Source organism: Gorilla gorilla, chromosome 1, assembly GCF_029281585.2.
Source record: "Gorilla gorilla gorilla isolate KB3781 chromosome 1, NHGRI_mGorGor1-v2.1_pri, whole genome shotgun sequence".
NCBI lineage: Eukaryota > Metazoa > Chordata > Mammalia > Primates > Hominidae > Gorilla > Gorilla gorilla.
Window position 1 is genome coordinate 74,104,956 of NC_073224.2, and position 26,513 is coordinate 74,131,468.

General features: G+C 44.6%; 1 protein-coding gene across 2 annotated transcripts in view; it reads left to right on the forward strand.

The window, feature by feature from the left end:
* RGS8 (regulator of G protein signaling 8) overlaps window positions 1–25,323 on the forward strand; it is a 42,788-nt gene extending 17,465 nt beyond the window's left edge. The window contains exons 4-7 of one of the 2 annotated variants that reach the window (XM_019027591.4): window positions 156–257; window positions 1,096–1,160; window positions 18,833–18,999; window positions 20,221–25,323. In XM_019027591.4, the coding sequence (XP_018883136.2) occupies window positions 156–257; window positions 1,096–1,160; window positions 18,833–18,999; window positions 20,221–20,403 (517 nt within the window). In that variant the 3' untranslated portion in view covers window positions 20,404–25,323. The remainder of the gene's footprint in view (window positions 1–155; window positions 258–1,095; window positions 1,161–18,832; window positions 19,000–20,220) is intronic. The other variant, XM_031010919.3, reaches the window with a different exon arrangement.
* The last annotated feature ends 1,190 nt before the right edge of the window (window positions 25,324–26,513 follow it).

Genomic DNA, 26,513 nt, shown 5'->3' on the forward strand with positions numbered 1-26,513 from the left:
GGTGGTCTCTTCCTGATCATGAAGTCTTCAGAGACCACCTGGGGAAGGGTGGGGGCAGTGCTGGCTCCCGTAGCAGCAGCTCCAGGGGCCCTGTATAGAGCTGACAGCTGTGATCATGAGAGTTTCCCGTCCTTCTGCCCCTGTGCTTGTTGCAGGAACAAAGGGATGAGGACTCGACTGGGATGCCTGTCTCACAAGTCAGACTCGTGTAGTGATTTCACAGCTATTCTTCCAGACAAACCCAACCGCGCTCTCAAGTGAGTAGTACGGCCACGTGCCATTCCCTGGGTAATACAGCAAGTCATATAGCTCACTTCTTTAGTGAGTTGCTGACCAGATGAGCCACTGGAAAAATCCTGTCTCTTGGCAGCTCCTTTTATATCCCTGGACGTGAGTGAAAGGAATGTTTATTTTCCTTTTCAAAACGTATAGCTTAGTGATCTCAGAATGGGAATCCTCTTTTTTTTTTTTTTGCCTAAGAAAGCCATATCATCCATCTCTCATAAAACTGTGGGTGGCAAAGGATACTTCTTGGTTCTACTTAGTTGTCAATCTGAGCTCTCAATTTGGAAATAACTGTTCAAATTTACTCTAAAAATATGCTTAGATTCAAGTAACCTGAATTCAGCACCTCTTCTGTGCTGGTGCTGTATTAAATATCATGGATGTTACCTTGTGTGACCCTCACACAACTATGTAATGGGCATCATTATCCCCATTTCAGAAGTGCAGACATTTAGGTGACAGTAAGAATGGAGTCAGGAGCTGAGTCTAACTTTTCTGGCTCTAAGACCAGTTTCTTTCCATTGTTACCTCAATACCTTTAAATCATGTACTTACTTAGCTTTGTTCTTTAGACTAAAAGCCAACAGACAAAATTCACTGAATTCCAGTCTTGAGGTTTTTTTTCATCAGTTACTTAAGAATGTACAAATTTACAGTGACAGAATTGCAGGAATCCAGGTATAGTCTTCATTTGCTACCTGCACCCCTCCCACATTTTTCCAATTTGTTTTCTTGAGCAAATCTTAGCGGTTGTTGAGGGCAAGGAGGTTATTTCAGAAACATTCAAGACAGATGTTTCTTTTTTTCTAGGAGATTATCCACAGAAGAAGCTACGAGGTGGGCAGATTCCTTTGATGTGCTTCTCTCTCATAAGTGTAAGTAGAATTCAGGTCGTATCATGACATGGCAAATCATCTATTTAGTGAGAGATGTACCAAAGGCCTGTGATGATCCAGGCAGGTATGTACTAGGTGTTCCAGACCTCTGTGGGCCCTGCTCTCACAGAGCCTCCTGCCTAGAGGAGCATATAGAAAAGAAAATGAATGATTTAAATGCAGTGAGATGAGGGCCTTCTTTTCTGCTTTCTGGGTTCAAAGTATGATCCCAAGAAGCCTTCGTATTCTCAGCAGTTTTAGCAAGAGAGAGTTTAGCTTAGGGGTTTGGAATGATGGGCTCACTTGGGAATGAGAGAAGCTAGGTTCCAGCCAGATCTTGTTTGTAGAATTGAATGGCCTCCCCGCAAATTATGGGAGAGTCTTGGGCTATGCATCAGTCAAATGAATATTTTGTGCATTTTATTATTCACTTGAGTTGACAGTTTTTGAGTTTTATTGTTGCTTTTTGTTTTGAGGGTTTGCTATCCCAGCTGCATTTTACCCCTCAATTTCTTACTGAGTATACATTTTACTGGAATACAACTTCTGCTATCCTTCCTTTTCCATTTTTCTCTTCCTCATCTGTAACGCCTTTTGTTTCCCACAAAGGCAGAAATAGTTGTGCATATTGTGGTGTGGAGAGGGCAATTTGATGTCAGCCTAACTTTTCATCTCTTGCTTTTTCTCATTATGTGCAAGTTCAAATTAATGGGCTTTGAAACTAGTGGCATTTAATACCTGGGCATGGCAGAGCAGGGTTGAGGAAGAGGGAGGGGTTTTGTGAAGAGAAAGAAGGCTTCAAATAGACATTTCCTGCTCCTCTTAAATATGTCGCAGTGATATTAGAAGCCCTAACTGATCTGGGAACAGAGGGCTGCTTTTAGTTGGGAGTAGGGTTTCCACTTAATTGGAGAAAATGGTTTGGTACAATTAAATGAAAGGCACTGGGTGGGAGTCAGACCTGCGTTCTTGATTTTGACTCAGCGTTGTTACTAAGTAGTTGGGTGGTCTTGACAGAAACTCTCAGTCTTGGATGTCTTTAGAAGTGATTTTGCTTTCAATTTGATGAGCAGTTCCCTCCAGCTATGCTGCTGATCTGGATAAACTAATTAATAAATACGTTTGAATAGATTTTAAAATGAAATGCAAAATCTAAGAATAAGTACATATTGTAGCAAGCAGTTTTGTGAGACAAACAGTCACTTTAGTATTCTGTGGATTGCACTTAGGAAGGAAAATAAGACAGCATAGATATAGCATATGTAACATATGGCTACACCCCAAACAGCAAGCTTATGTGATGAATTTGCCAAGGTAATGACAAATGTATAATAATATTTAGGATTTGCAGTAATGCTATTTTTTTTAATGAGGCTATTCTGACTTTTTTCCTGGAGTCACATTAGGCTAAACAAGTGTCACTACCAATGTACACCTTCTTTTCTGGCTGGATTTATTCAAGGTCATCTTGAAGTTTGGTTTCTATTTTAGCCTCACAACTGACTCACTTAGTTCAAGTCCCTGAGGCTGTTTCCTCATTCTAAAATAGTGATGGAGATGCTTGCTACCTGTCACTGAATATGAGAAATTTAATAAGAGGACACCTTTCGTTGATTTCGGGTTCTCTACTTAAAGGTTCTCTACTTAAAGTTATTTTGTAAGGATATGGTGGGTTTTTTTTTAAATGATACTTTTATTTATCAAATGCAAAATAAATGTGCCTTGAGAATAATATTACAAATTTTGCTGCCAATTATTAATATTAAGCCATTATGGTCAGAGTTTATGGTGGTGAAATTAGTGATAGGAAGCTTAGGATATATTTAGATTGCTGCAGTAGCAAGACCTAGAAATGTAAGAGGTTTAATTTTATTTGTCTGACTTGATGACTTTTAAATCTGAAGACACTTGTTTCTGCTTCTGACAGGGATGCTTTTGGTTTTTGGGAATGCAATGACACTTTTCTGAGATGGAGACTCTGATAAGGAGTTACAAGCTGACAGGTCCAGTGGGTCAGACCTATAATTCCAGCATTTTAGAGGCTGAGGCAGGAGGATCACTTGAGGCCAGGGGTTCAAGGCCAGCCTGGGCAACATGGCAAGACCCCATCTCTAAAAAAATAATAATTCTAACAAATTATCTGGATGTGGTGGCATGTGCCTGTAGTCCCAGCTACCTAGGAGGCTGAAGTGGCAGGATCACTTGAGCTTAGGAGTTCAGGGCCAGCTTGGGAAACATAGTGAGACCCTGTCTGTACTAAAATAAAAAATTAGTGGAGTGCGATGGTGAATGTCTGCAGTCCTAGCTACTCGGGAGGCTGAGGCAGGAGGATTTTGCTAAAGCCCAGGAGGTTGAGGCTGCAGTGATCTCTGATCACACCACTATACTCCAGCCTGGGTGACAGAGTGAGACCCTGTTTCTTAAAAAACAAAACAACAAGCTGACACCAGATTGCTTCTTTGTAAAACTACTGCAGAAATAGGCTTTTTGAACTTTGAAGTTTTGTGATCCTTCTTGGAGTCTGATGTTCTGTTTATATTTCTGTTTAGTATAGAAGTAAAAAGTCAGTGGAGTGAATGTCTTCGAAAAGAAGGGGTCTTTATTCAGGAGTCACTGGTAGAATTTCAAGCTTTTAGAATTTGAACATGTACTCCCCTGTGAAAGCTATGGAGCAGTCAGCCCAGGTTATCTTGAAGGATGTTGACAACTTTCTGAAAGTCTAATTAATTTGAGTTGGTATTGTGACTCAATTAGGGCTAGTTAAGCTTTTCCAAAGGGATTGCACGTGTGCTGGTCTCTTAGGAGGGGCAGTGTTGATCAGAGGTTTGTGGAGCTTGCAATTAAGACAATAACATGTCCTAAGAAGTGAAGAGTGAAGAATCCCTGAATGACTGGGCTCCAAGAAAAATGTACATGAGTCTAGAACCCACTCCCTGGTAATTCTCTACATGTAGGCAGCTGTCCCCCTTAAGATTTCTATTTCAGAAAACACAGATGATTATTCCCCCCCGCCATTCTCAATCTACAGGACATCTTTGCCATCCCTGTTCCGTTGGGTGTTTTGGGCACTCATTTATGTTTAAAAAGATGTACCAAGTGCTCATGATGTGCAAAATCTATGGTAAGCAGCTGGAGGAGGGGAAGCACAAAGATGAACAAGGCACAGTCCATCTCTGGTGGAGAATGCAGCCTCTGAGCGAACAGGCATGCATACCAATAACACAGGAAACAATGCAGTGTGCTGACTACACGCTGGGTGGCCTCAAGATTCCAAATAGAATCCTGACATCAGTGCTCCTCTTCAATTCCGTCTTGTCAATATTAGAAGACCTAACTGATCTCGGGGCAGAGGCTGCTTTTGGTTTACAGCATGGTTTCCACTTAATTGGGGAACGTGCTTTTGGACAATTAAGCGAAGAGCATTGTCTGGTAGTCAGATCTGTGTTCTCGATTTTGACCCAGCTCTATTACTGGATATCTGGATGATCGGGATAGGATCTCTCAATCTCTTAGAAATTCTGTTTCTTCATCTATACAATGAAGGATCCGGAGTAGGAGGAGGTGTCAGAAGCTGGATCCAGGATGCTCTCTGTAGCAAACAGAGAGGCTGGGCAATAACCAATCACCTTTGGCAGGTAGTTTGACTCAGCGCTGCCTGCAGGGTTATGTAAAATACTGCTTCAGAGCTGAAATGGCTCCAGCACCAGAAGAGGGGCTATGGTGCCTGTGTTAAAAAGCTTCTCCTCTCCTTGGCTGAGCACCTCATAGGCTGAAATCTCGGGAAAAGAAAGCAACTCTGCTATTTTTTAAACCTTAGAATTTAAAAAATCTGGAGGGCAAATGTTTGGAGCCATTTTATTTCCAATTGTATTTGTTTACAAATGCCATACAAAGTGGAAGAAGCACCCATGGGGGTCCAGGAAGTAACCACTAGCTAAGCACTCTTAAAAACAAAAAAACAAACACTAACAAATGAACAATGAAATTGAAATTGCTGATGGCTTCATTAAATAGGGAAGGATTTCTAATGTGCATTAATTTGTCATCTTTTTCCTGTTCACCAGTAACAATTAGGCTCCATGTCTGTGAGTTGTGCATGTAGTCTGGCCCCAAGAGGGTGTGTGTGTGTGTGTGTGTGTGTGTGTGTGTGTGTGTGTGAATGTGTGTACACTCAGGAGACTTTCTGCTCTGCAGCTCATACCCAAGAGAGCAAAGTTTCCTCATTTGTGGAAGATCTTTTCTGACAGGTCTCTGGGAAACAGGCACAAAATCATGTGTATTCTTCTTTATTCCTCACAAGGTTCATGCAAACGTGTTTTTATTTGTTTAGCTTTTAGTGGAACATTAAGTCCTGAACTCTGAGTTGGTGCTCCCTTCGTCTCCTTCATTCTCTCTCTTTCTTTCCTTCCTCCCTTCCTCCCTCCCTTCCTTCCCTTATTTCTCCCTTCCTTCTTGCCTCCCTCTGTCCTTTGATACTTTTTGAACATAAAAAGTTAGATTTATTCCAGTTTTAAGGTGACGGTGAAGGCAGGGTTCCCTCACCTTTCCTCTCACTTCTTATGTGTGACCACACACCTGGGTGAATGAGCACCTCACCCCAGGCATTTATGTGGTGTTTAGCCTTGTTTTGCTGTTTGCACAGGGCATGGAGGGTCTCCCTGACCTATCCCACCAGGCCCAGGGAATGCTGGGTTAATGGATAGTACAGTTAAAAGCTCTTCTGCATTTGCAGAGTTGTTATCTATCTCTGAGAACAGGATACCCACAGAGAAACTTTTAGTTTTTAAAAATTAGCCCCTTTTGAGATAATGGTTGAGATATAAAAATATAATGACTGGAGCTGGTCACACAGCAACCAAGCAGAAGACCCCAAACAATCAAATAAACAAACATTAAAATTATCAATTCATGAAATTTCTTAAACTATTCATCTAAATGGCCTGTAGCTCTAGAACATACAGTTGAACAGTCAGGCTTCCATTCACTGCACAGCCCTCCCCACATCCCTCTCCAAGCCAAAAGGTTCTAGAACAGCATTACTCCAAGTGGCGTCCAAGGGAGGCAGCACCAATATCTACTGGGAGCTTGTGAGAAATAAAAATCTGCGGGTCCTCTCAGACCTACTGAGTCAGGATCCCTGGGGCTGGGGCCTGGGGATCTTTTTCTCACAAACCCTCCAGGAAGGTTTATGCACATCTCAGCTTGAGAAGCCCTGTTCTCAAAGGCACATGAGTAAAACCAGGAATCTGGAGCATCCTGGTGGGGCAGGTGGCCTGTGCTTTCCAAGAAACATACTGAAGACTGTATCTCGTATGGAAGCTTTCCAAAGTGCTCAGACAGCGCATCCCTAGCAATACATTGTGAATCCCAGTTTCCACATATGTAGGGAGGAGGGTTCCACAGTAAATAAACAAATATGGCAGGTGTACTTTCTGGATATATTGAGGATAAGAGCTAGAAAAAGATGTGCAAAGTAGAGATGGGTGGAAAATAAATGTCTTTGCTTCCTTGCTGTCATCTTCACATTGTTGTAGTTTGTACTTGGACCCAGAAATGTGGGTGCATTTGGTCTTTATTGAAGGAATGCCTGGAATATATTAGGCAACTATTAAAAGCCTGTTGAGAAAGGTATGAATGAAAACAACTGGACAGGCTTCTAACCCATTCTGTCACTTACCAGCGATGTGACTGTATTCAGATTACTTAACCTCTGTGAACCTCACTTTCCTCATCTGTAGAAGGGGAATGATGAGGCTTACCTTGTACAGTTGTGAGAGTTCAGTGTGATCATGGTTCTGAAATGCTAAGCATAGTGACTTCTCCATAGAGGAACTCAATAAAAAATAACTATTCTAATTATTTTTGCTCTAACATAATATTAAATTCTTTGAGAAAACATGCATTTCATGCCTGTTATATGCCAGAGATGGTGTCAGCTTCTTGATCCCACAGGCAGCTTGAGTTTGTGGATTGGAGGTAGTATTAGAATTGCCAATAGGGTTTCTTTGAATCCCATAATACTTGTCCCCTTTGCCTCATGAGCTTTTGGCAGGCCCTCTTCAAACCTCCCCATGCATGTGAGGGAATTCCATTGAGGATGTAGTTTTTAAAAGCCCAGAAGGTAAATTTGATATATTCCCCCCCTTTTTTTTTTTGTGAGTCCCTGCAGTATTTCCACATCAAATTAACTAGACCAATATTTCTGGATACTTGATTTTCAAAATCTTTTAGGCTATGGACTGGTGTTCATGAGGGTTTTCTTTCCAGGGGGCGGGGTACGGAGTCTCACTCTGTTGCCCAAGCTGGAGTGCAGTGGCACAATCCTGGCTCACTGCAACCTCTGCCTCCCGGGTTCAAGCGATTCTCCTGCCTCAGCCTCCTAAGTAGCTGGGATTACAAGTGCCTGCCACCATGCCCAGCTAATTTTTGCATTTTTAGTAGAGACGGGGTTTCACCATGTTGGTCAGGCCAGTCTCAAACTCCTGACCTCGCGATCTGCCTGCCTCAGTCTCCCAGAGTGCTGAGATTATAGGCGTGAGCCACCGCGCCCGGCTACATGAGGTTTTATAATACTTCTCCTGTATTAAAGGATTCCTTCGTGAATGCTAAACCTTCACCCTGTTAGGGGGACACTTCTTTTGTCTACCCCTTAATGGAAATTTCTTGCTGATTTCTTATAATAGTTGCAGATACAGGCTCCACCTTGATTTTCTGGTTACCTAACTCAGCTTCTCCTTGATAAAATAGGAAAGAACATTGGAATAGGAGTTGTAAACCCAGGCTCTCCTTACTCTTCTGCTATCACATCCTAAGAATAAGAAGCCATGCAACCTCACAGCTCACCATTTTTGTGTCCTGTGTAGGGTTTGATCATAGGCTCTCTCATGTCCTTTCTGGTGCAAAGACTTTAACAATCTTCAAGTCCTAATACAACTATAATAAATCATCTTGCTACATATATACTAATGAAGTAGAGATCATTGAAGAAAATTACGTTAATCACACTACTGAAGTATAATTAGCATATCAAATGGTTGCCAATAAAATGTCACAACTGGAAATAGTTTGTTCTCTACGTAATCTCTCTACATAAATATTACTTAGTCCCAGTTATTTTAAAAATTTTTTAGAGACAGGGTCTTGCTCTGTTGCCGGGGCTGGAGTGCAGTAGCATGATCATAGCTCACTGCAGCCCTGAACTCCTGGGCTCAAGAGATCCTCCTGCCTTGGCCTCCTGAATATTTGGAATTACAGGTGCAAACAACTGTGGCCACCTCCAGTTATTTGTTTAAAAACAATTTATTTCACAGATTTCACAAAAGAAGAGCTGTGATCCTGATGCTATTCTCATCATGAATTTCAAAGCAGTGATTTGTTTCTGGATCAAAGAAGTTTTGGCATCACTATTAGTATATGTATCCTGGATTTTAGAATGTAATTTCCATTCTTTTCCTCTATCTGGTCTTGGAACCCATTCACCAGCTTATTTTCTCCAGTTGTTCAGGGATACAAGAGGACTCTGGTTTTTAGGACAGCATTTTCATAAATAGAGAACTTAAAATAAATTGTTTTTGTTGTTGTGCTCTTGTATTTTTCCAAGCCTGGGAACTGAGCTAGGCTCAAGCCCACCCTGATGCCAGCTACATCAGGGCTCCTGGGCCTTGAACTGTTACCTAAGCTCCACTCCCTGCTGTACCAGCTGCACTGCTCATTCATAGTGACCCAGTTTCCTTTCTTATGTAAGCATCCTCCATCAAATAACTAGAGGGAGAAAGCCAGCCGCAGGCAGCATGCACAGCTGAGGTGTGTTCTTGGAGATTCTGTGGATGCTCAGGTAGATGCCAATATTCTGCTCACTGTTCCAAGAATTCTGGACACAAGCCTTTCCCTTCCTGTCACTAGATGTGTATCAATCTCAAAAAATTATAATTTTCTTAGCACCTTTGACTTCTTGAAGGGTCATACAAAGAAAACCAAAGTGAAATAAAAATGAAATGACAAAACAGCAGGTCCTTCTGTCATTTCTCTTCCCATTTTCCCAAACTGTTCACCACCTCCTTGCCTTTCAGTTACTCAGGATTGTTTTGTATTGGGTATGTTATGTTCTGTATGATGACTCCTTAAGCCACTGAAGTACAAGGAATAATAGTCACTAACCTGGATTGAACAATCACTGTCTATGTGTCAGGCCTGCATGTTGTTTACATGTATGAACTTACCACATCCCATAACCCTATGGAGCAGATGCTGTTAGGACCTTACAAGTGAGGGGACTGAGGCACAGAGAGGTTAAGTCTCTTGCCCAAGCTCACACTTAGCTGGTGTGGGTTAGAGCCAGGACAGAATCCCAGGTGGAACAGCTTCAGGGGTTAGAGAGTAGTCACTCTTTCCAACTGCCTGAGATCTGTTGGGGGAAACTGGGGCGGGGGGACTTCAGTTGCCTGGGCTTGGGGAGGGAGCAGGGTCTGGGGTGCATGGGGCCCCGGCAGAGGAAACACAGCTAATGCAAAGCATGTCACCCTGAGAGATGCTGGGAGACACGAATGAGCCTTTCAGAAATAAACCAGCATCCTGTATTTGGAACCAACTACAGTTCATGGACAAGCAGGAGGGTCCTGGTGGAGGGAAAGGGGAAAGATAGAGGAAGAGGGCAAAAAGGAAAGAGAACAGGAGAACAGGGAGAGGGGCAGGGAAAGATGCTGAGGAGTCAGGGAAAGGAGCAGATGAAAAGCTTGCTGGGAGGAGGTGGGAGGTGGATGGAAGGGGAGAAACAGTGTGGAGCTGGCTCTATTCCACGCAGTAGGCTAGGATTTTACACAGTTGTGTTTGGATTTGTTTGCTTGGTCACATAAGCAGGAAAGGTGGGCCAGGGGGGTGGGTGGGGGAACAAGTGGTCTGTCCACAGAAGCCCGCTGCTGCCATCTGCTCCAGGCAAGAGGAGGGGCTCCTGCAGCAGTGCCCTCTACCACCTTCTCCCTTCCATTATTCAGACTAAAGTATCTCTTTGTTCAGTGCAGGCTCTGGGAATATAAAAAGAGTTGGGGGAGATTGGGACTGAGAGGGATAGGCATACAAAGTGGGTGAGCAGAGGAGGAGGGGTGACGGCAGGTGCAGTCTGCACAAGCCTTTGTGATCTGTGTCTGTTGGGGTGTCTTTGCCACAATCTGTTCTCTGTTGCATCTCAGGTCCAGACCCTCACAGGAAGGGCCCATGAGGGAGGGCCATTCTCCCCTCCTTTCCCATCTCTCAAGCACTTCCCTTGAAATTCCAGGCAACTTTCAAGTTTCTTTTGGTTTTCCTCTCACTCTTTCTGAGACTGCCCTGGAAATGCAGGCCACCACATTTTGGGCTGAGGCTGCCGGAGAGAACATGGCATCTTTACAAGGCCACTCAGCTGTTCTTCGTTACAGCGTCCCCTGGCCATGGTTGGGAAAGATGCCTTTCTGCTCACACTTCAGCTCTTTTGACAAGAAAAAGCCACCCCACCAGGCCATCAGTTTTGTGGGAGAGAAGAGACTTTAGGCAGGTTCCAAGTTATTGGTGGCACCTAACGGCCTCAGTTCTTACCACAGAGAAGGCGACAGCAGGTGTCCTTTTGGTGGAGAATCTCCAGGTCTGTGAGCTAAATGGTACACTTGCTGGGCTGTGGTATGTGTGTGGTGTGTTTGCCTGATTTGGGCTTACAGTCCATCTCTCCTTTGGAGGCCTGCCAGCTGTCACCAGAGGAGAGAGGAGGGTGGCTCCGAAGTCACGCAGACGTGTGTGCAAAGTCACTTCTCACCTTTTACTGGCCAAGCGACTACAAAGTAACTCTCCATGTCTCACTTTCCTTATTTATAAAACACACTTTGCTAAGAGCTAACACTTATTGACTGCTTATAATGAACTATTAGGCACTTTTACGTGGCTTGCCTCATTTAATCCTTATAACAGCCCAATTCAGTAAGTCCTGACATTATTCATTATTCCCATTTTAGAGATGGGAACGCTTGGGCTTGGAGATGTTAAGGCACTTTTCCAAGGTCATGCCAGGCTGTGTGACTCCAGAGCCTCTGTCTGCTTAGGAGCGTTGATGTAAGGATTGAGTTAATGTATATAAACTGGGCAGCACAGAACTCGGTGATGACATTGACATTGACATTGATGAGGAGAAGGATGGAATTGTGGAGCTGTGAAAATCAATCAGCTAAGAGCTGTGTCTGATACAGGCTAATTTAAGTTGCCATGAGGACACCGAACAGAGTGCTAACTCTACCTGGGAAAGCTCATCATATCCAACCCCCTTAGTTTGCAGATGAGGATGCTGGGGCCTAGTGAAGTCGAGTGTGTTGTCCAAAGTCACACAGTTAATGACAGGGCTGATTTTGGTCAGAACTGGTGCTCCCAGCTGAGACTTGTGGAGCTTCTGCCTCAGCAGGCTGCCAGGTAATGAGAGCTGGCTATGAGTTCACCACACATCTCCAACTCCAAATCTCCATCCCTGCCGAGTCGGCCTTAACTGCTTATGGTGTAACTTGGTTGAACTCTCCTGCCCATGCGCACCCTGTTTCTATGTTGACATATGCTCAGATACCCCTCCGCCTTCCTCAGTGACTTTTCTTATTTTCTCTCCACCCCACCTGGAAATGTCACCATCTATGGTGTCACTTGTGGCCTCCTTGTCTTGCCCTACAGTGGGGGTCCTCTCCCTCCACTTCAGTGGTCACTGGCACAGGCATCCCTCAGGTTACTGTCACACAGAGCTAGAGGCTAGTCCTTCTACATGCATGAGAATGCTGGCTTTGCAGTTTAGCATCCTTGCCACTTATGGACTGTGACCTTGGGGAAGTTATTTGGCTTCTCTAAGCTTTGTTTTTTTCTCCTAAAAAGTGGTGAAAATATCAGGACCTAAGCTATAGATGTGCCATGAGAAGCCAGTACCATAAGATTCATAAACCACCCGGTGCGGTGCTGGGCCCAAAGTAAGTGTGCTATCAATGCTTGCTGATGTTACTTTAAAATTCCTTCTCTGGCTTCAACTTTTTTTTTTTTTAACTTCCTGCTTATCTTTCTCCTCTTCCTCTATGTCCCAATTGCCGCTTGCTAAATCCTTGCTATTCTCCAGGTTCAAGGATCATCTGCCAGCCTGGAACTGATGGGTTCTCTCTTTGAATAATAGATGCACCATCAAATTAAAAGTTCTTGCTCCCTTTTTGGTGCATTGTAACTCCTCCAGGAATCTAAGTTTAAGCCTTTACAATTGTTTGACTGTTTTTTTTAATCACATTCTTATTTACTTTTCCAAGGTTGCTGTTCCAAACCCTTCCCACTCTTAGAGTTCCCTACTATAGCCCACTCTGCATTTGTAATTACTCAATTGATTATTTTAAATTATCACTTAATGTCGGTTACACTAGACTAGCCTCTAAATTCTATGAAGTGGTGACTTTATCTCATGCGTTTGTGCCGTAGCCCCAAAACCTAGCACGTGGGTGCAGCCCACATTCACAGTGACCTTATCCCAAATTAATAACAAAGATTAAGGCTGTCTGACTTGACATATCACAAATATGTCCCTTTTCTTGCTGTTTTTCTCTATCTTCCTCTACCTCTCTCTTTTTTTCTTTGCCTTTGTCCTTAAGGAAAAGTTCTTTCACTTTTTCTAGGTCCCTCTACTCTAAAATTTGCCTTCACCAAATACTATTCTTTTGCTTCTTTTAATCTCCCATTTTCAGTACCCTTTCCCTTCTGTCTGCACACACATCTGGAGAGACCTTGCTTTGGAGTCATATGGACCTGGCTAGGAATCTTGGCCCTGCTCTTGCTGGTTGTGTAATTGGGCCATGTATTCCACTTCTCTAAGCTTTAGTTTCTTCCTGTGGAAAGTGGAGTGATATTATCTATGGATCAGCTTTGTGAAAATAAATTGAGCTAATGTTTTGTAAAGTCCTGAGCAAAAAGCACGGTGTATAGTAAATAAGTAAAATTCCTTGCCCCACATCCTAAATAAATAAGTAAAAACAACACCCTACCTTTCCTAGGCGCTACCATCTTCTCCAGCTAACATGAAACAGACTTTCAAGTTCCTGCCTGAAATGAGAAACTTTCCTGCATTCATACATAGCTCCTGTTTTTGCTCCTCATCCTATTTCTTCTACCTTCCTGGGTGCAACATTTTGTCAGTTAGATTCTTTTCTTGAACTTCAGCTCCTGCTGCTCAACTGGTCTTTTCTGATCAGATCAACATTTACACATACCCAAGTCTATCTCTTTTATTTCTATTTTTTTATTTTTGAGACAGAGTCTCGCTCTGTTGCCCAGGCTGGAATGCAGTGGTGCGATCTTGGCTCACTGCGACCTCCACCTCCCAGGTTCAAGCAATTCTCTTGCCTCAGCCTCCTGAGTAGCTGGGATTACAGGCGCATGCCACTGCACCTGGCTAATTTTTGTATTTTTAGTAGAGATGGGGTTTCACCATGTTGGTCAGGCTGGTCTCGAACTCCTGACCTCATAATCTGCTCTCCTCGGCCTCCCAAAGTGCTGGGATTACAGGTGTGAGCAACTGTGCCTGGCCCTACCCAAGTCTATCTTAAAAAAAAAAAAAAAATCTCTTTCCTCACTTCATGTTTCCTTCCAGCTATGCTGTCTTATTTCTCTACTTTTTTCTCTACCATATTTGTTGCAGGCATCATCTGAATGACTGTTTCCACTTCATTCAGTCTCATTCACCACCGTACATACCATGGGACACCTAGAACCCCATCACACCATGAAAACTCTTCCTGCCAACGCTTGCTGAATCTACTGACTGCTTCTCAGACTGTATCTAGCTTGACCTCTGGGCAGCACTAGACACAGTGACCACTTCCTTCTTGAAATGATCTCTTCCTGGTCTTTTGTGGTGCTGCAAAATTCTTCTGTCTCTCTGGCTCTTTCACAGGCCTCTTGGTGTATGCTATCCTATAAGCAGGCCTAGTCATTTTCAGCTGTATTACTATTAAATGCTAGTCTTAATGAACTACTTCCAATTACTCAAGTAAACTTTCTTAATTCTAGGCCTTCATTCCTGTGGTTCCCTCTTGCTGAAATTCTCTTCTCCTTCCTCTCCTTCCTTCCCTTGCTTAGCTGCCCTCTCCTCTACCTCCCATGTCAGCTAAGAAGCCTCTTCCTCCCACAGCTCTTCCCTTCCCTCCTCAGGGCTGGCAAAGGCACCCCTCCTGGGTCCTTCATGACCCCTCTGCTTTCTCTATCATGTAACTTATCACACTATATCATAATCATCATCATTATGTTTTCTTGGCTCAAACTTCCCCTTGATGGCATGTTCTGTGAAGTCACGATTATATCTGCTTTTAGCACATAGCATAGCCTGAGTCACATAACAAGTGAATGAATGAATGAAGATGACATTATTGCTATGTTGGATTGAAGGTGAGTGTACCTTATATGAAGTTTTCAATGCTACATATTGTTAGCTATGTGAAATCGGGCAAGTCACTTTTCTTAGCATTGGTTTCCTCATCTGTAAGATGAGAAGTAAAGCAAGGCTCCTGGGAACACTTTGCAGAAGTTATCTCTACTCATCCGCACAAAGACCCAACAGAGCTGAAACCTGGATTTAAGGAGGTGATGCCTGTACCTCATCTACCACAGTGCCAGACAGTTTCCTTAGCAAGGCTATCTTTACGAGTACCATGAAGGAAGGCAGAAAGATAATATTCTTTCCTTGTTCATAACTGCATTCACCTTGCTCATAAGCACCTGTTTCTGTTTGGTTAAAAATTAAAATCTGACACAAACAACCTTAAACTCTCCCATTAGAAGAATGTAGTCTCTTCTGGTTTAAAACCAACAACAGGCTCTTCTGAGTTGCTTTTCCAAGTCACTTTCCAGTTACTCTTTTAGACAAATTCACAGTCTTTTAGGGCCCCCTCATTCTCCTCCTCATTCACTGAATACAGTGGAAAATGTGGTAAGATGGAGGCAGAGAGGGAACCTCTGGCCTGCGGACCCTCAGGTCCTCCCTGTGTCCATTGATAGTGAAATCGTGGACTGGTCACTGCTCAGAGTCCCCCCCTTGCTAAACCAGCCCTTCACTTAGTTCTCAAGGGCACTGGGTCTCCTTCAAGGAGAAAACCTCCTCAAAGAGCACTGAGGCTTCCACAGCTCCAGCTGTTTTTCCCTCCAACCTCTGCCTGTAGCCTCTGCCTCAGGGGTCCCTCCTACAAGCAGTGGGGATCTCCTGGCAGGCAGGCTGGCTGTCTAATCCGAGTTCCCTCTAGAGCCTGTGGAGACTTCTGGATCTTCTCCGTGGAGAGGACAGAGTAAGGGAGGGGTGACAGAGTTTCCTTGAGAGATTTCATGGGCAAGGATTTTATGATTTTTTTCTCTGACTTACTATGGTTCAACTTATGATTTTTCGACTTTAGGGTGGTGTGAAAGTGATATATATATTCAGTGGAAACAGTACTTCAAATTTTGCATTTGGATCTTTTCCCAGGCTAGCAATATGTGATGTGATACTCTCTTGCAATGCTGGGCCAAATAATCTAACACAATGTCTGTTTTATAATAAAGTGCTGAATAGCTCATGTAATTTACTAAATACTGTACCAAAAGTGTTCTGAGCACATTTAGGGTAGGCTCGGCTGAGCTGTGATGTTCAGTAGGTTAGGTTTATTAAGTGCATTTTTGACTCTTGGTATTTTCAATCTATGATGGGTTTTTCAGGACATACCTCCATCATAAGTTGAGAAGCATCTGTACTTTGTTACATTAGTAGTTGTTTTAAAATACATTGCTGAATTGAACGAATGATTCTCAGTCCATCTCTGCCTAAACATTGCCGTGTCATTGTTTCATTTTGATTTTCAGTTTATCTCGGGTTTCTATTCCCTTCCTCCAGAGTTTTGAATCCAGTGTAGGAATGGGAGCAGGAGGTGCCCTGAGCAGACCTCTCATTTGAGTCTAAAGTATGTTACTCTCCTCTTCTTTTTTGATACAGGAAAATTTTATTTTCCACCTGCCTGACAGGAAGTAACCTTACATTATATTCTACTTTCTCTATGCTTTGTGGTTTAGAGTTAAGGTGATCATGTGTCCTGGGTTTTGCCTGTGGTGGTCATGGTTTATAATTATTGTCTGCATGTAATTAACAGTAATGCAGCCTTCACTCTCAAAATGACATGACTTGGATAAGTCTCAACCTCTAGGGTTCAGGTGATCCTCCCACCTCAACTTCCCGAATCGCTGGGCACATGCCACCACAGCTGGCTAATTTTTGTATTTTTTGTAGAGATAGGGTTTTGCCATGTTGCTCAGGCTGGTCTCGAACTCCTGGGCTCAAGCAGTCTGTGCACCTCAGCCTCCCAAATGTTGAGACTACAGGTATGAGCAACTGCACCCGGCCATTCCTACTTTTTAAAATGACTTTAAGCTCAGGCTTCCAAACTTAAATCTCCTTGTGACTTAAAGCTTAGTGTTGGGAGTCACCCGGAAACCTTTCTCTTAAGTTCCTGGCTCTTGCAAGTAAAGATGTGGCTTTTTTGATACTGTTCTAGTATAGACATTAAAATATGTATTTTGAAGGACAAAGATATACAATGACTTTTTTATTCAGAGAAATGGAAACATTTCAAGAAAGTAAAAGTAAGCATTGAATATATCAACAGCATGGCACCAGCAATCCATCAAATGACCCTGGCCAGTGCACGGTCCTGGTGGATAGTGGTGGACGTCAGATGCCCAGGTCATCCTGTCACCTAGAATTAAGAGTTGTTGGCCGGGCGTGGTGGCTCACGCCTGTAATCCCAGCACTTTGGGAGGCCGAGGCGGGTGGATCACAAGGTCAAGAGATCAAGACCATCCTGGCCAACATGGTGAAACCCTGTCTCTATTAAAAGTACAAAAATTAGCTAGGCATAGTGGCGCACGCCTGTAATCCCAGCTATTCGGGAGGCTGAGGCAGGAGAATTGCTTGAACCCGGGAGGCACAGGTTGCAGTGAGTCGGAACTGTGCCACTGCACTCCAGCCTGGCGACAGAGCAAGACTCCATCCCCCCTACCCAAAAAAAAAAAAAAAAAAAAAAAAGAGTTGTTAACATTTTGTTCTGGGGAATTTTAGAAAAGAAATAAAAGATTATTGCCAGGGTCTTTTATAACCAGTAGAACACTTCTTTATTCTAGGTTGTATGTGCCCTTCCCCTGAGGACAGTTTATAGAAAACTATAGCTGTTATTTGATTAAAGGGGAGTGTGTTGAGGTTGAAATAACTAATAAAAAATATTTTTAAATGAAAACATTAACTGGATGCATAAGCTATCAATAAATGTGATTTCCCTTTCTAACTTGACATGGTAACCCTGCTCGTCTTGTGTTGGTTGGAAGCACTGCTTGACAATATGTATGACATTGATTAATAAAAATGAAAAGCCATATTAATTTGTTAAATCACTTGGCAGAAAAATTATGATCAATCTTAATTAAAACATAATTTGATAGGCAATATCTTTTAAAATAAAGGACACATGGAATAAAAGGTCAAAATACAGCACCTCAAAGGTTTTTTTTAAAAGAGGCTTGCAACCCCGTCCAGGTAACAGAATGAAACTGCCGACTGCATTTCAGTGGGTAGTTTACTTTCAGATTTTTTTTGGTAGTAGCAAAGGATGAGACATTCACACTTCCCTCTAATTCATCTTGTAACAAGTTGTGTGTTTCCTCAGGGTGGTTGACTTGGATTAGGTTAGAGAACAAATAATTTGACCAAATTATTAAATAGCAACATAGCTCACCAGTAGACCCAGGGGATAGAGACACCTGTGCCCCAAATATATTACTACAGCTTCCTAAATGTGGCTTTGTAATATCACTATGACTCTATTTTTTTTTTATGAGACGTATTTTTGCTCTCGTCGCCCAGGCTGGAGTGTAGTGGCGTGATCTCGGCTCACTGCAACCTCTGACCCCCAGGTTCAAGCAATTCTCCCACCTCAGCCTCCCAAGTAGCTGGAATTACAAGCATGCACCACCACACCCAGCTAATTTTTTGTATTTAGTAGAGATGACGTTTCGCCATGTTGGCCAGGCTGGTCTCGAACTCCTGACCTCAGATGATCCACCTGCCTCTGCCTCCCAAAGTGCTGGGATTACAGGCATGAGACACTGCGTCCGGCCCTATGACTCTTGAATACGAAGCATGGCTTGCCTCTGAGGACACTTTTGTGTCTAAGAGAATGGGGTCTTTTTTTTTTTTTTTTTTTTGAGATGGAGTCTCGCTCTGTCACCCAGGCTGGAGTGCAATGGCATGATCTCAGCTCACTGCAACCTCTGCCTCCCGGGTTCAAGCGATTCTCCTGCCTCCCTGCCAAGTAGCTGGGATTATAGACATGTGCTACCATGCCCAGCTAATTTTTTTTGTATTTTTAGTAGAGATGGGATTTTACAATTTTGGCCAGGCTGGTCTCGAACTCATGACCTCAGGTGATCCACCCACCTCGGCCTCCCAAAGTGCTGAGATTACAGGCGTGAGCCACTGCACCCAGATGAGAATGGGGTCTTCAAGAGAGTGTGGAGGAGCAGTGAGCTTGGACAATTAGGGGCACCCTCACACTATTACTTCCTTTCTTTCTTCTACAGTTCTTAAACTTAAGCTGCTTCCTATCTCTCTTCTTTTCTTCCTCCCACATCCACAGATGGGGTGGCTGCATTCCGTGCCTTCTTGAAGACGGAGTTCAGTGAGGAGAACCTGGAATTCTGGTTGGCCTGTGAGGAGTTCAAGAAGACCAGGTCAACTGCAAAACTGGTCTCTAAGGCCCATAGGATCTTTGAGGAGTTTGTGGATGTGCAGGCTCCACGGGAGGTGTGTTGGCAGCGGCGACCATCCTGTCTATCCATGGCTCCTAGCTTGCATTTCTCTCCTCAGAGAGGATCTGAGCCAGGCTTGATGAGGACTTTTGTATACTAAACTGAGCCTCATCACTCTGGTGGCCCTTGATGAAAAAAGGATCATTTTTAAGAAACTAAAACCCAGGGTTTCCATCAAAGGAGCTCCATTAGGAGTGTTTTAGTTGTCTGTCAGTTAAACATGTGCTAGCAGGAACTGTGTTGCTACAGAGATTTTGCAAGAATAAATGCTACCGAGTCTATGTTCATTTTCCTGATGGAAGGCAGCGTAGCTTAATGAAATGTGGATCTGCTTTGAAATCTTGTTTCAATTTTAGCTCCACCACTTACTAGCTATGAGATCTTGGTCAAGTTACTAAACCTCTCTGGGTCTCAATTTCCCCAATGTAAAAGCATACCTACCTTTCAGAACATGAGAGATAAAGCACCTGTTCAGTATTTGCCACTGCTCATTAATGAGTAATTACAATTATTTACATTATTTAATTATACTTATTTGTAATAATAGGATGAATTTCTACTATATTGCTGTTGTGAGTTATAATACAGAATTTCATTTGGGAGGGGAGGGTTTAAATGAAGAAAAATGTTTGCTACAAGTTTAGGTGCATTGCATTTTTAGATTCCTTCAATTATGCTTTGACTTGGGATGCGAGAAGTCTTTACCAGTTGGCTAGGATGCTACAGGCCCTTTATAATGCTGGTTGGAACAGAGATGTACATTCTAACCAGGGCCTCCCTCCACAGGGCATTTGTTTCCTTAGTAGACAAGAAAGGAGAGGAGAGAAAGCTTACTTCAGGGGACTTAAGCATTAACACCTGGCTTGGATCTATCCCTTTGCCTGCCATGGTGAAGTTCCCTGGATTAGGGATTCAAGTAATTTGGAATTTTGCCTTGGCTCTGTTACTAACTTTCCATACTACTTTAAACAAGCTTTTTAGTCTCTTCTTTCCAGTATTGTTGTCTATAAATTGGGACTGAGAATATCTGGTCTTCAGACCCCACAGGATTCTTGCTGTGATCAAAAGGGATGACCTCCATGGAAGCAATTTGAAAAGCAGAAATCACCTTACACATGTAGATGCTGTCATTAATAATTATTGCATAGTTAGGGCCAGCTGCCAGAAACCTTGGCCCTTGAGGGCCTGTGACCTTGCTCTCTGTTTGTATCTCTAGGTAAACATTGACTTCCAGACCCGAGAAGCCACGAGGAAGAACCTGCAGGAGCCATCCCTGACTTGCTTTGACCAAGCCCAAGGAAAAGTACACAGCCTCATGGAGAAAGACTCTTACCCCAGGTTCCTGAGGTCCAAAATGTACTTAGATCTGCTGTCCCAAAGCCAGAGGAGGCTCAGTTAGACCTCAGAAGGGGACTCCTGGAAATCACCGGCTTTCCCCTCCACTTGCTGCCAAGATCATATTCTAATGTGAAATGTCATAGGTGTTCAAAAGCAGTGGCATTGGGGGTGGGAGGCTGGGGGTGAGGAGGGAATGAAGGGCCATTCCAAAGTATGACCCAGCTGCCGGAGCTTGGACTCTATTCCATTTACTCACGTTTGTGTTTTGGTTAGTGGTAGCGCCTTGCCGCTGTCACCCTTTTCTGGGTCAGCAACTTGCCCTTCATATAATGCCTTGGGTCACCTCTGCTGAGAGGGCAGATTTGCTGTGCTAGGCTAATCTGTAAATAATGCAAATGCAATTCCCACCACCTCCACACCCTCCTCGGTTAGGATTCCTGACTCTCCACTTGTTGTAAATCCCTGGGAGGAATAGCTGAAAGACTTGGGCTCAACTCTGTGATTTGTAGTGGCCAGCTCTGCTCACTGGGATCTCACAGCTTAGGAGAGAGGTTTCTGTGGAATTCCAGGTTTCTAGTTCTGTCATTGACAGGTGACCTCTCAGAGAAGAAGTGAAATCCATGGAGTTGTTTGTTTCTTCCATTTCCATTGGACCAGTGTGAAAAACTGTGATTACTTCCCATCTTGGCCTAGGAAATTCACAAGACTACCCTAACCTTACATTTCCAGAAAGAGTCTTGGGTAATGTTCTTCATGACTTCTGAAGTGGAACTGCCATTAAGAAAGACACAGCTTGCAAATCTTCCTCAATTCTACGAAGAACTTTTCCAGAAGTCAAGAGACGAGGGCAAGTAGCACCAGTAGACTTCTATTCAAAGGGGTACCATGTAACCTGTCTGTTGCTCAGTGTCTTCTCTGCCCTCACCTCTCTGCAGCATCATACATCACTGATGTCTTAGGATGACAGCTTGGCAAAGGGAGGTGAATTCCTATAGCATGGAGTGCTCCCATGGTGCCTAATACTTTCCCTGTATCTCCACCTCCCCTCTTCCATGCCGGTCATGTAATTATGATGGGGGAGAATGGGAATTTAGGCTGAAACTCTTTCCAGCATACTTCCTGGGAAAATGCTTTCTTAGAAAGACCTCTCTCGTGGATACTATGAAACAGCTTCTTTCTTGATCTTTGACCTTTTGGAATTGAGCATGAAATAGGAGGTGTGGCTAAGAAGATCACTGTGAACATCTGGACGTGGAGAACCTTCCTAAAATGCTTTCATGGTACCCTGCAGCTGCTCTTGGAAATGTGTCAGGCAATTCTTCCTTGGAGGATGAGTGAGCAGCCTGGAACCTACTCTAGCCACCCAGGAAAAAGCTGACTTTGGCACAAGACTAGTGCCCAGGAGATGAACCTTTAGCAGAGAGACTGGAAAGTGAAAGAGGGGCATGTAAGAGGCTGGTTTCCAGGTGGAGAGGATAACAGAGTGGAGTTACTGTTGGAATAATTCACGACCAATGGATTTGGATTCATTGCAGATCTACAAAACGTTCAGCTTGACTAAGTGGAACAGCACATGATTAGGCATAAGCTCTGGAGTGCAGAAGATTGAGAACTGGGCTGAACCATTCTCCTTTTAAGGGGTGAGGGGCCTTTTAACGTTATGCTGGTAGCGTTCTAGTGCTTGTGTTCCTCTCCAGTAACTTTGAGAATCTCTTCCTTTTTTATCTATAGCTAGACCAGGCCAAGAAAGCCCTTGAGTCCCACTAGTGCTAGGGCCAGTGCACTGCTACAGCACATTGTTATCTGTGAGTGAGGGTGGGTGTGACTGTGTGAACCTCAAGGGGAGAGAAGAACACATGTCTCCTAGCCCTCACAGACGCCGAAAAGACCTGTGGAATTTTGTGTTTGAGAACTCCAAAGCCTCAAATGGGTGTTCCTAGTTAGATCAGGTAGTATCCTCCCAACTGTGTTTAAAAAAACAAATCATTCTTTCTTAGATAAAGCTGCCAGAATTAATTTAATGATTAAATTCTCTAACAGGGTATTTTAAACATTGTTTACATATGAAATGTGCATCTGCTGCCAACTCTACTGTCGAATATGAGGTGCATATAAATTGGAACTGCACAGAGTTATAGAAATGTGAAACATTCTGAAAGGGGCTTTTTCTCCACTTCCACTATCCCAAGGAGAAAAGCCTGAACAAGAGTGTCGTGCGATGGCCTCATAGAGAGGCCTAGAGTTCTTGCCAACTATTGAGGAAATGAAGGCTGCAGATGGTGGTGTCATGGCGCCCTGGTGACTTCCTCCCACAATGGGGAGGTGTGAAAGACCAAGCTTGGGGATCCTGAATTTTGCAGCTAAGCAAGGGTATGTGGGCGTGTGTCCATGTGTAGAGGAACGTGATAGCTAAATTTATGGTACTCCTGTGGAGCGTCTCTGTGTGTTTGTGTGTGTGTGACAATTGTGAGCATTAGACTAGTACACGGCAGACATGATCTTCCCGTGGGGTGGAGCTTTCCTCATACCTTGTATGCCCTGCTTCCCACAAAAGGCGCAGAGCTCTCCACTCTGATGCCTACTTTTAGGCACTCTGGTCGTGCCAACCCAGATTTTGGTCTGTGATGAAACAAAGAGAAATGTTTACAACATCTAGAGCAATATCCAAGCATACCTCATCCCTGAGCTTCCATGTTTCCCAGTCCTGCCCTCTCTCCCATTGCCTCTTCCGCAAGCCCATGTCCTTGGGTATCACTTCCATTTATTTCCTGTCTTCGTTTGCTCCTCAAGCCGAGCCTGTGCTGTGGACTTGCCTTCTGGACTTGAGGCTTGCTCAGTCCTGGGCCTGTGCAGGCTCCAGGCAAGCCAGGGCAGGGCAAGTCCAGGCAAGTCCAGGCAGAGCTGTGACTTCTAGAATTGCTCTCCATCCCTGAGTGATCTTGCCCCACTGGAGGGCTAACTTGTTTGGGGGCTGGTGTGAGATTCGTCATTGCCCTTGGCAAACTAAATAGAATACTGTCAGTATCAACCATTCATGGCCTTGGGCACCTCTGGGGTGAGGAAGAATCCTCTGAGGCAGTCCTTCTCATTAAACTTGAGCATGCACAGGAATCACCTGGAAAGCCTGTGACAAGTGCTAATTCCCAGGTGCACACCCAGAGATGCTGATCTGATAGACCTGAGATGGGCCCCAGAAATCTACATTTTTAATAAGTTCCTAGGTGGCTAGTGGCCTGTGGACTTGGAAAAAAGATGGTCTTAGACAGAGTCTCACAACCTTGGCTGCTCCTTAGAATCACCTAGGGAGTTTTTAAAACCCAGATGTCCAGGTCCCACCCCAGAACAGCCAAGTCAGAAGCTTTTGGTAGAGACCCAGGCATCAGTCATTTTTAAAGCTCCACAGGTGATTCCAATGTGCAGCTGAACTTAGGAAGCATTGAGTCTAAGGAGTGAGGAGGAACACAGCGGGGGGCTGGGGGAGGGGGGAGACAGAGCTGTGTGGGCCAAGGGGGCTGGTGTATCTCCACATGCAAGCACGTAGATACCGAGGAACCTGGCCAGCCCTGCAGCCTGACTCAGGATGGCTGCCTCTATGTCCTCTGCGTCTGACTTGCTCCTTTGAGATAAAGGTGTTTTGGCCCAAGCTGAGTGCATTGCTGGGCAGCGGCCATGCCGAAGGTGGTAGCTGAAGGGACCCTTGATTGAAAGACGCTCTTCCATGCTTTCTGAGTCTTGTCTCCTCCAAGCTTGTCTCCTAGGCTGTTTCCCCTGTCTGTTTTCCTGCGCCCTTGTGTTTGGCCATTTTTGCATTAGGCTGTGTCTCTGTACCCAAGGCCACGTGACAAGGTAGTTGGAACCCCCACTCAAGTGGTGAGTGAAGAGCGTCGTGGTAATAATAATAGTAGTAACACAACTTCCAAATTTCTCAGTGGAGAGTGTCACGTCCTGGGGATATCAAGATCTGTGAGGCCTTTCCAAGCCCTCACCATTCCCTCTTTGGTCCCAGGTTGGGTGGGCAGCTGGGAAGGTCCTAGTTGATTTTAATCTCCGGTGCTTTCCCCAGAACTGCTGCTCTGAATAAACCAAAGCTGTGAAAGAGCATTCTGCACAGGCTGCGGGCCCAGCCTCTGGGTGCAGGCCCTGGGCACTTGAGCTGAGCAGCTCAGCTGGCTCTGCTGTGAGGGAAAGCCATAAACTTAACTGTGCTGAGAGCTGGGTGAGGGCAGAATGGGGAAGACTGAAGAAGAAGGAGCAGGTGGGAGAGACCAGCCGCTAACATGGTGTCTACTTCTCCGTGGATCAGAGGAGAAGGGATGAGTAGCAAATGCAGAGGCAGGGTGGTCTCCCAGCAACAAGAATGTCCAGAGTTCTCCTGATCCTGTCTGCACCCACTTCCATGCAAGGCAGAGGCATCACAGTTTTCCATCCCAGGCCACCCTTCACTCTTCCAAGTGTCAGGCCTCTTTAAATCTGCATCCCTTTGGGTTAGAAGCAAGAGAGGTGGCAAAGTCTCCCTGGCACTGAGAGCCTGTCCCACCATGCCACTCGGCATGAGATGGTGGAGGAAGAAGCCAAGAGCAGAGATGCCTTCCTGTCCCTGTGGCCTCTCAGGACTCCACAAGATGCTGTGGACCAAGATGAGAGATTTCAGGATGGGGCCACTGGCCTTCCTAGGTTGGGCTCTGGGTCCTTTCAATAAACTGTTCCTTTCCTGATTCTTACTCCCTTTTGGTCCTTCCACTCCCTTCCCTCTGCCAGGTATGGAAAAGGTGGCTGGGCTCGGTGTGCGCTCCAACCCCGGTAGCATTAGCTGAGTCATGCGGCGAGCACACAACAGATTTGTAGCAGCTCATCTGCCATATAAACTGCTTGGCTGATGGAGTCCTCATTGAGTTTTTTCATTATCGTGTAAAGTGGAATCATGTCATTCACCTTTACTATAAACAAGGCTGTGAGAACATAATAAACAGAACCTGAACAAGCTGCTCTCTGCTCTCTGCCCACATTTCTGCCCAGCTGACTCTTTATGAGGAAACTGTCCACATCACACATGGACTCGCTGGAGGGAGGGCACGTGGGCCCACCTGGCAGTGGCTGGCACAGGGCTGGCCATCAGGAGAAGCAGGGGTGTGGGTGGAAATAGATTGGCCTGGCTTGGGGATGAGCGTGGGGTGGAGAGTGACTATGGGTTATGAAAGTGGCTTTGAAACTGTAAAGTGCTGGCCCAGCTTGAGGTAGTGTTTTTATTACTACCACCTACTGCTTGAAAATGCAGAGAGAAAAAAAGGATGGGGATGGTTTGTGTATTTGTTCAGCTGGAGCAATCTGGAAATGCAGTGGGTTCATACTGCTTAGGGCTGTACCTCACTTTATACAATCGGTGTGTCCCCCAAAAGTGTGTATTAGTCATCAGATCTTTAAGTGCCTCTGGTGATCAGGTCCTGTGGAGGGGATGGAAGGAGAATAAGGCACTGTATCTGCTCACAAAAGCTCATTCTTAAAGTAGGGTGATAAGACAGAGATATGCAAAACCTTAACCATCCAAATAATTGAAAATGCTCTGGAAAAGGTCTGTCTTTAAAGGAAAGCTGACATTTCTTCAAAGATGAATCCTTTGGGTTAAAAGAAAAGTCCTTTTGTAAAGCAAATGATCACCCTCAATTCCAATTTTGTAGACTGGGCAAGGAGTAGTGGCAGGTTGGGCTGCTGCAGACAGGGGTCCGCCACTTGGGAGGGGGTGTGGCTGGTTTCTGTCTTTCTGGCTTTGCTCTTCTACTCATTCTACCCCTATTCCCACATGGGGCTCCTGACCCCTCCAGGAGAGAGTGGAAGGGGAAAGATAAGAGGTCAGGGATGAGGGGTGTGGGTGGGGGGTCAGGCCTGATGTAGATGCCATCTGAGATAGGCTGTGGGCTCTCCAGCCTTGGAGGACTCTGTAGAGGGGAAAGGGGAGTCCTTCCTGGTTCATTGGAGACCGTGTGTCTTGGGAATCTGCTCCCTGCAAGTCTCCCAGTGAGGGTGAATGATTCCCTCTGGCGGGTGGACTGGTCCTTCCTGACAGTGCCCCAGCTTCTCTCTGCTGCAGTCCGCTTGCCCACTTGGACAGGTCCTAGGTTGAACTCATGCTAGTCTTCTCTCCAGAGGCCCACAGTGGGCCCACTGGGACCATTT